Genomic DNA, 9,403 nt, shown 5'->3' on the forward strand with positions numbered 1-9,403 from the left:
GTGTGTGTGTATGAGTGTGTGTGTGAGTGAGTGAGTGTGTGTGTACGTGTGTGTGCGTGAGTGTGTGTGTTTGTTTGCGTGTGTGTTTGTTTGCGTGCTTATGCTTGTTTGCGTGTGTGTTTGTGTGTGTGCGTGTGTGTTTGTTTGCGTGTGTGTGTGTGTGCGCGTGTGTTTGTTTGTGTGCGTGAGTGTTTGTTTGTGTGCGTGAGTTTGTTTGCGTGCGTGTTTGTGTGTGTGCGCATGTTGGTGTGCGTGAGTGTTTGTTTGCGTGCGTGCGTGTTGGTGTGTGTGTTTGTTTGCGTGTGTGTGTGTGTGCGCGCGTGTGTTTGTGTGCGTGAGTGTGTGTTTGTTTGTGTGAGTGTGTGTGTGTTTGTTTGTGTGCGTGAGTGTTTGTTTGTGTGCGTGAGTTTGTTTGCGTGCGTGTTTGTGTGTGTGCGCGTGTTGGTGTGCGTGTGTGTTTGTTCGTTTGTTTGCGCGTGTGTGTGTGTGTGTTTGTGTGTGTGCGTGTTTGTTTGCGTGTGTGTGTTTGTGTGTGTTCGTGTTTGTTTGCGTGTGTGTGTGTTTGTGTGCGTGCGTGTTGGTGTGCGTGTTTGTTTGTGTGCGTGTGTTTGTGTGTGCGTGTTTGTTTGCGTGTGTGTGTTTGTGTGTGTTCGTGTTTGTTTGCGTGTTTGTGTGTGTTTGTGTGCGTGTGTTTGTGTGTGCGTGTTTGTTTGCGTGTGTGTGTTTGTTTGCGTGTGTGTTTGTTTGCGTGTGTGTGTTTGTTTGCGTGTGTGTTTGTTTGCGTGTGTGTGTTTGTTTGCGTGTGTGTTTGTTTGCGTGTGTGTGTTTGTTTGCGTGTGTGTTTGTTTGCGTGTGTGTGTTTGTTTGCGTGTGTGTTTGTTTGCGTGTGTGTGTTTGTTTGCGTGTGTGTTTGTTTGCGTGTGTGTGTTTGTTTGCGTGTGTGTTTGTTTGCGTGTGTGTGTTTGTTTGCGTGTGTGTTTGTTTGCGTGTGTGTGTTTGTTTGCGTGTGTGTTTGTTTGCGTGTGTGTGTTTGTTTGCGTGTGTGTTTGTTTGCGTGTGTGTGTTTGTTTGCGTGTGTGTTTGTTTGCGTGTGTGTGTTTGTTTGCGTGTGTGTTTGTTTGCGTGTGTGTGTTTGTTTGCGTGTGTGTTTGTTTGCGTGTGTGTGTTTGTTTGCGTGTGTGTTTGTTTGCGTGTGTGTGTTTGTTTGCGTGTGTGTTTGTTTGCGTGTGTGTGTTTGTTTGCGTGTGTGTTTGTTTGCGTGTGTGTGTTTGTTTGCGTGTGTGTTTGTTTGCGTGTGTGTGTTTGTTTGCGTGTGTGTTTGTTTGCGTGTGTGTGTTTGTTTGCGTGTGTGTTTGTTTGCGTGTGTGTGTTTGTTTGCGTGTGTGTTTGTTTGCGTGTGTGTGTTTGTTTGCGTGTGTGTTTGTTTGCGTGTGTGTGTTTGTTTGCGTGTGTGTTTGTTTGCGTGTGTGTGTTTGTTTGCGTGTGTGTTTGTTTGCGTGTGTGTGTTTGTTTGCGTGTGTGTTTGTTTGCGTGTGTGTGTTTGTTTGCGTGTGTGTTTGTTTGCGTGTGTGTGTTTGTTTGCGTGTGTGTTTGTTTGCGTGTGTGTGTTTGTTTGCGTGTGTGTTTGTTTGCGTGTGTGTGTTTGTTTGCGTGTGTGTTTGTTTGCGTGTGTGTGTTTGTTTGCGTGTGTGTTTGTTTGCGTGTGTGTGTTTGTTTGCGTGTGTGTTTGTTTGCGTGTGTGTGTTTGTTTGCGTGTGTGTTTGTTTGCGTGTGTGTGTTTGTTTGCGTGTGTGTTTGTTTGCGTGTGTGTGTTTGTTTGCGTGTGTGTTTGTTTGCGTGTGTGTGTTTGTTTGCGTGTGTGTTTGTTTGCGTGTGTGTGTTTGTTTGCGTGTGTGTTTGTTTGCGTGTGTGTGTTTGTTTGCGTGTGTGTTTGTTTGCGTGTGTGTGTTTGTTTGCGTGTGTGTTTGTTTGCGTGTGTGTGTTTGTTTGCGTGTGTGTTTGTTTGCGTGTGTGTGTTTGTTTGCGTGTGTGTTTGTTTGCGTGTGTGTGTTTGTTTGCGTGTGTGTTTGTTTGCGTGTGTGTGTTTGTTTGCGTGTGTGTTTGTTTGCGTGTGTGTGTTTGTTTGCGTGTGTGTTTGTTTGCGTGTGTGTGTTTGTTTGCGTGTGTGTTTGTTTGCGTGTGTGTGTTTGTTTGCGTGTGTGTTTGTTTGCGTGTGTGTGTTTGTTTGCGTGTGTGTTTGTTTGCGTGTGTGTGTTTGTTTGCGTGTGTGTTTGTTTGCGTGTGTGTGTTTGTTTGCGTGTGTGTTTGTTTGCGTGTGTGTGTTTGTTTGCGTGTGTGTTTGTTTGCGTGTGTGTGTTTGTTTGCGTGTGTGTTTGTTTGCGTGTGTGTGTTTGTTTGCGTGTGTGTTTGTTTGCGTGTGTGTGTTTGTTTGCGTGTGTGTTTGTTTGCGTGTGTGTGTTTGTTTGCGTGTGTGTTTGTTTGCGTGTGTGTGTTTGTTTGCGTGTGTGTTTGTTTGCGTGTGTGTGTTTGTTTGCGTGTGTGTTTGTTTGCGTGTGTGTGTTTGTTTGCGTGTGTGTTTGTTTGCGTGTGTGTGTTTGTTTGCGTGTGTGTTTGTTTGCGTGTGTGTGTTTGTTTGCGTGTGTGTTTGTTTGCGTGTGTGTGTTTGTTTGCGTGTGTGTTTGTTTGCGTGTGTGTGTTTGTTTGCGTGTGTGTTTGTTTGCGTGTGTGTGTTTGTTTGCGTGTGTGTTTGTTTGCGTGTGTGTGTTTGTTTGCGTGTGTGTTTGTTTGCGTGTGTGTGTTTGTTTGCGTGTGTGTTTGTTTGCGTGTGTGTGTTTGTTTGCGTGTGTGTTTGTTTGCGTAGTGTGCGAGTGTGTGCGCGTGTGTTTGTGTGCGTGTTTGTGTGTGTGTGAGTGTGTGTGTGCGTGAGTATGTGAGTGTGCGCGCATGTGTTTGTGTGCGTGTGTGTTTGTGCGTGAGTGTGTGTGTGAGTGAGTGAGTGAGTGTGTGTTTGTGTGCGTGTGTGTTTGTGCGTGTGTGTGTGCGTGAGTGTGTGAGTGAGTGAGTGTGTGTGAGAGCGTGTGTGTGTGAGTGTGTGTGTGTGCGCGTTTTTGTGACAAATGAGTACATAAATTTGTATAATAACAAGGGTATGACATAGGTATTACAAGGAGAAGGTGACTTTTCAGGACATTACCCCATGTCCCCACTTTTCAAAACGCGTGTGTTTGTTTGCGTGTGTGTTTGTTTGCGTGCTTATGCTTGTTTGCGTGTGTGTTTGTGTGTGTGCGTGTGTGTTTGTTTGCGTGTGTGTGTGTGTGCGCGTGTGTTTGTTTGTGTGCGTGAGTGTTTGTTTGCGTGCGTGTTTGTGTGTGTGCGTGTTGGTGTGTGTGTTTGTTTGCGTGTGTGTGTGTGTGCACGCGTGTGTTTGTGTGCGTGAGTGTGTGTTTGTTTGTGTGAGTGTGTGTTTGTTTGTGTGCGTGAGTGTTTGTTTGTGTGCGTGAGTTTGTTTGCGTGCGTGTTTGTGTGTGTGCGTGTTGGTGTGCGTTTGTTTGCGTGTGTGTGTGAGCGAGTGCGCGTGTGGGTTGTGTGTGTATGTGAGTGTGTGTTTGTGTGCGTGAGTGTGTGTGTGTGTGCGTGTGTTCATCCTGAGGCTGTACACACCTTGGGTAAGACACCTGATACACCAGCAAACAAACACAGGAAAAATCTACAGTGAAAAAGATGGAAGTGTCACTCATTATGATCCTGCAGCACATTACAATTAAAGATATGTTTGCTGATCAACGATCATGAAAATATCGAGCTGAATAGTTACTTTTTAGCTTTGCTGCTGTTGGGAAAGTCGACGACCATCCCACCTGTGAACCCGGCTTTCATGGCCTGAGCCGTGATCAGCTCCAGCTGACAGAGAAACCACAAAACCTCACTTAAAAACCAAACCTAGTCTGCTGTTGTTATTAAAGAAGATCACTTTGAAGACTAAATCACAGCTCTCACGAAACACCAGGAATACAACAACGTATGCGAATTGTTTTATATATACACAAGGAAAAGAGTATGAAAAAAAAGAATGATAACTATCGGATTCAACAAAAAAAAAAAAAAAAGTTTTTGTCATCTGTTTTATTATTGTAGCAGTACAACAGACCAAACATGGCAACATCTTTGACTTCAGAGACAAACAGCAAATGTCCACAAACTAGAAGTCATTCACAAGATCTTCAAAAAGAAATGAAATCTCGCAATTTCCATTAGGTTTTTCAGAAAAGACAAAAGGAAGGAATCCTGAAAAGATGCGTCACGGTTTCCACAAAATTATGAAGCAGCGCAACTGTTTTCAACATTGATAATAATCAGAGATGTTGCTATTTTATTTTTCAGCATATTAGAATGATTTCTGGAAGAAGTGACACTGAAAGAAGAGGCTTCTTTCAAAATCACACCAATCCCAAACTTCTGAATGCTAGTGTAGAAACTGTGTCAATTCATCTAATAATAAATGTAGCGATAAAAAATTACTCTGGCCTTTAAAGTAGAATAATAAAAATAGACTAAAACAACGGTTCACATAAAACCTACACCACTATCAATATTGTTATACAGTGTTCAGCACATTTACATTTATTCCTTCCGCAGATGCAACGATCCAAAGCAACTTTAATGAAGAAAACGTGAAATAACGTTATAGTTCGAAATGAACCTGAATTGCATCATGATGCAAATGATATTGTGGAGAGTGTAGAATAACATAACGTTCACTCCACGGTTAAAACTGACAGTTTTTAATAGTTAAACCCAGAATCATGGCTTATCTTGTTCACCAGGGTTAATATTCTTATCAGCATGTTTATGGTGTCCACAGTCATGACTGGCTAAATATAATAATAATGTAGCATAATGCGACCATTTGGCCAGGTTAAATAAAGCCCTATCGCACAATGTCCATCCGTCAGTCTTTCAAAGAGAAACTGTAGTGAAAGGGAAAAGTAATGCATTACAATACTGCATTATTCCATGAAAAAGTAACTAATTGTGTTACTTGCATTACGTTACTTTTTGTCACCTGGGCTGGGCTTACTTATTTATTTTTAATAACAAAAAACCCCAAAGTGATATTTTTGGCAGCTGTAAAGGCCCTTTCATGAATAAGCCTCAGCTTGAAGGAAGCGCACCTCATTCCCAATTTCCCTAAAAAAAATTGGGAAAACAAAGTAACTCGATTTGAAAAAGTAACTCAGATACTTTGTTGCAAATTTAAAAGTAATGTGTTACTTTACTAGTTGCTTGAAAAAGTAATTTGATTATGTAACTCGCATTACTTGTAATGTGCTACACACAGCACTGCTGGGGGCCTTCTCGCCTTGCCATTCTGTTTTTAACTCATTCAAGCCCGTGGCTTCAGCAGATTGTTTGCCACAACTCCTCTCCTAAACTAAACTAAGAGGGACAGACAGTCTGTATCTGTACTTATTCACTCTAAATCCAGCATGCTGAGAGCACGATAACCAGAGAGTGGAGTTTGGACACCGACCTGCTCTGAGTTTTCAGGGTATATCTGGAACACAGCACGTGCTCCTCTGGCCTACAACAACACAACACCACACAACACACGTTTGAGAATAATGACCACTGTCTGACAAATACAGGCATGCATCTCAGATGAACTCACCAGTGACGAGTACAGCGTGCTGAAGAAGCGGTACAGTCTCTTCGGAGGGCTGTGAGTTTTTTTATCTGCGTTACACAACCACTGCAGCGCTGAAATACTGACAGAACAGCACACATTGAACATGCACACTCCCATCAAACTGACACGAACTCCCGAGCTCGTACCTTATACAGCCGTCGAACATCCCCGGTCTGAAGGGCAAGCCCTCACCCATGTCTCCCAGCAGAAGATCTCCCTCCACGTCTCGCTGCAAGGCAACGTCTGAACAGCACAGTTAATACAGTCATGCATTTATTCATCTCATCTCTGGATTGAATAAAAGGCATGCAATGGCAAATCACTTTGGATTTGAAACTCTAACGAAACAGCTTTAAAGCGAGACACTACAGTCACAAACTGTTTTTTTTTTCATGCATTGGTCAATTCTGAGATTTTGGGCTTTTTTTTTTTTTTGTAACATCCAAAGTGTTTAAAGTGTTCATTTCATTGCACTTTATCTATTTGCGTCTGTAGATTTCAACACATATCTTTACAGGCTGTGAGTTTGTTCTCCACTTCGGCAGTACTTACATACAGTTTTATTCCTATCTGTATTCTGAAGGGTTTTATAAAGGGGTTTGTTCATCATATATCATTTGCCTGATTTTATACAACATTTTATTCCTACAAATTGTGAAAAATATTTGTTTTTCTGTCTGTTGACAGTATTTTCAGATTTATAGAGTGATAAAAAGAGAAATCCCCTGTTAAAAATCTTTCATTTGCCAACAAAATGAAGCAAGAATTTTGAACCCAAATTTGTCCAATGATTCTTGTTCTATACAAGTGCATATTTAATTAGATAATGCTTCTTTTGCATATTTATGCAAATAAATATTGCATGTCTGCAATTAATGTAATCAATCAACTGGGAAAGTATGCTGATGTCTATTAGTTATTTTGTTTACACTATTCACCAGAAATGTCATGGCAAAAAGCCCAAAATCTAAAATTTGACCAGTGCGTGATAAAACAATGTTTCCTGTTTTAAAAACTCTTGCTGTCAGCAGTGTGTGTATGTGTGTGTGCGTGTGTGTGAGAGTGTGTGTGCGCATGTGAGTGTGCACGTGTCAGTGTGTGTGTGAATGGTGTGTGTGTGTGAGTGTGCGTATGGTGTGTGTGTGCGTGTGTGTGAGCGCATGTGAGTGTGCACGTGTGAGTGTGTGTGTGAATGGTGTGTGTGTGTGAGTGTGAGTGTGCGTATGGTGTGTGTGTGCGTGTGTGTGTGTGTATGTATGGTGTGTGTGCGTATGGTGTGTACGTGTGTGTGTGCATGTGTGTATGTGTGTGTGTGTGTGTGTGAGTGTGTGTTGAGTGTGTGTGCGTATGGTGTGTGAGTGTGTGCATGTGTGTGTGAATGGTGTGTGTGTGCATGTGTGTGGTTTAGTCACCCAGCATGGCTGTGCTGATGTCCACACCAACCCAATAGTGACCAGCTTCAGATAAATAATCTCCACTGAGTCCAGAGCCACAGCTGATGGATTCAAGCAGGTGAACACAGCATTACGAGCCTGACAGTGTAACACACATTCATACAGAGAAGCACCGTCAGAACCAGCGCAGCGCTCACCCCACATCCAGCAGGTAGCAGGGCTGACCCTCGGGGAGACTGAGCAGCTCCACGGCTCGCTCTGACATCTGCGTCTGGATCTCTATCATCCGAGAGCTGCGGAGCACAGACATCACAGACGCATACTGCTCAATTCGGCTTACTTAAACTCTTCATGTGCATGCATTTATGTCTTACATTACAGTGGAATAATAACTCCACTGTTTTGTAGCATTCATTGTTTAAAATAGACACATATAACATAAAATGATGCATGTGCAATCTTGGCAGTACATGCATAAAGTACTGGACCAGACGTACTGTCAATGTTCTTACTTTTGGGAGTATTTTTTGGCCTCTTGTTCATTGTAGAACTGTAAATATAAAACCAACAAGCATTTACACATGATAGACAACAGCACAGTATATGGCCAAATGTACGAGGAGATTGTGATTGGTTGGAATTAAGCTATTGGGTCATTCCTTGTCAACTCAACCAGAGGAACCCCACTAAAAAAAAATGATTGATACTTTTATATGGTGAGAGAAATGCATAAATGATGAAGACAGACCATTTTAAATGCCATTAAATTCAGTATTTTGTAGGGTCTTCACCTGGCATTTGGAGCCACTTTAGAAAGACGGCACCAGCATTATTTTATTTTTTACACGCGATCAGCAGATCTATTAGTAAAAACACATTTAAGAATATTTGTACTTCAATGGTGACAGTTCAAAAATGGGAAAAGGTTGTTTGTTTGTTTTTAACACCACAATTTGCATGTCTGCAACTCAAGAAGTATTAAAGATATCTTGATATATTTTTTAGATTCTGTTCTATTAACATTTCTTTCTTTTTTTTGGTATTTTCAATTTTAGGCCTTATATGATTCATTTCCAGAGATATGGGGATCTATATGGCTCTGTACGTAAATGGTTAGATATTACCCATCTAACAAGAACAACATATAATGTCGAAACAAAACGTGCATCTATCAAAACAACTGCATAGAACACACCTGACTCTCAGTGCCATAAACACACTGGAATGGTCGAGCTGAGGCACATTAGCTTGCTCTCAATAGTCTATAGATTACATGAATCAGCTTCAGGGATTTCTGTCATGTTCCCTCTTCTGTAATCTAGCTCCAGATCTCGGGTGCAAACTGACCTCCTCTACAAGATAGTGCATTCCTAGGGAAGCATACAGCCATGGAATTTAATATTCTGGCATTCAACACTATTTGGTTTGTCACCGAATGAACCTATTAATGTGTTATTCTGTGAACTCCGATCAGACAACACAGCAGTTCATTCACAGACACGCAGGCTCCTTCTAGTGGGGTTTTAGATCAAGACTCGTAGTATTAAGCATTTGCAGTAAAGCTTTAATGGCTCTGTGAAGCAACAAGTACCCTAAATATTTTCCAGTCATCGATGTGTGAGAAAGACATAGCTGAACGCGTTCACTCACCACCTCCGGAGGGGCCATATGCTCGGGTCTGCGACAGCTCGAAGACATGATGATATTCGCCGAAAATGAACCTGCGACCGGTTACTGCAGATCACAACACCGCGGGGGCAACACGTGGAGGACAGCACGTGGCCCGCGCTGATGACGTCACCCACAGGCGACGCTCAAATCTCACGATGTTTTGTCTCACTCCAGAGATTTATGTACTAGATACCCTTTTAAATGTATTCATTTGAAGGATTGGTATTCGATATACGAACGGAGATTTTATGCATCGGTGAATGAATACAAATAATTATGTATTAATCACAAACGACTGTGATTTGTCCATTATGAAAAGCGCTGAGAAAAGTAACAGGTGGACGCGCCCATACTAGCATTTTGATGCTAAAATAAAAAGTGCTCCACACGGCTCCTGGAGGTTAATAAAGACCTCCTGAATTGAATCGATGCGTTTGTGCAAGAAATATATCCATATTTAAGACTTTATGAACTGTATGTCATCCACTGGATGCCACTCTCTTGCGAACATGCGTATGAGTTAGTGGAAGCTAGAGATTACGGTTTATAAAGTTATAAATATGGATATTTTTCTTACACAAACACACTACAGGAGGCCTTTATTAGCCGTGTGGAGCACTTTCATGATGGATGGATGTGCTTTTTTGGGCTT

The 9,403-nt window shown here is 42.1% G+C and overlaps 1 protein-coding gene across 2 annotated transcripts in view; it reads right to left on the reverse strand.

Moving 5' to 3' along the window:
* bud23 (BUD23 rRNA methyltransferase and ribosome maturation factor) overlaps positions 1-8,926 on the reverse strand; it is a 12,150-nt gene extending 3,224 nt beyond the window's left edge. The window contains exons 1-9 of one of the 2 annotated variants that reach the window (XM_016452645.1): positions 8,731-8,926; positions 7,593-7,630; positions 7,278-7,373; positions 7,099-7,181; positions 5,833-5,929; positions 5,669-5,765; positions 5,531-5,581; positions 3,815-3,900; positions 3,661-3,706 (exon numbers count right to left, since the gene is read on the reverse strand). In XM_016452645.1, the coding sequence (XP_016308131.1) occupies positions 3,661-3,706; positions 3,815-3,900; positions 5,531-5,581; positions 5,669-5,765; positions 5,833-5,929; positions 7,099-7,181; positions 7,278-7,373; positions 7,593-7,630; positions 8,731-8,778 (642 nt within the window). In that variant the 5' untranslated portion in view covers positions 8,779-8,926. The remainder of the gene's footprint in view (positions 1-3,660; positions 3,707-3,814; positions 3,901-5,530; positions 5,582-5,668; positions 5,766-5,832; positions 5,930-7,098; positions 7,182-7,277; positions 7,374-7,592; positions 7,631-8,730) is intronic. The other variant, XM_016452646.1, reaches the window with a different exon arrangement.
* Positions 8,927-9,403: the final 477 nt, after the last annotated feature.

This window comes from Sinocyclocheilus anshuiensis, unplaced genomic scaffold (genome assembly GCF_001515605.1).
Source record: "Sinocyclocheilus anshuiensis isolate Anshui unplaced genomic scaffold, SAMN03320099.WGS_v1.1 scaffold1478, whole genome shotgun sequence".
NCBI lineage: Eukaryota > Metazoa > Chordata > Actinopteri > Cypriniformes > Cyprinidae > Sinocyclocheilus > Sinocyclocheilus anshuiensis.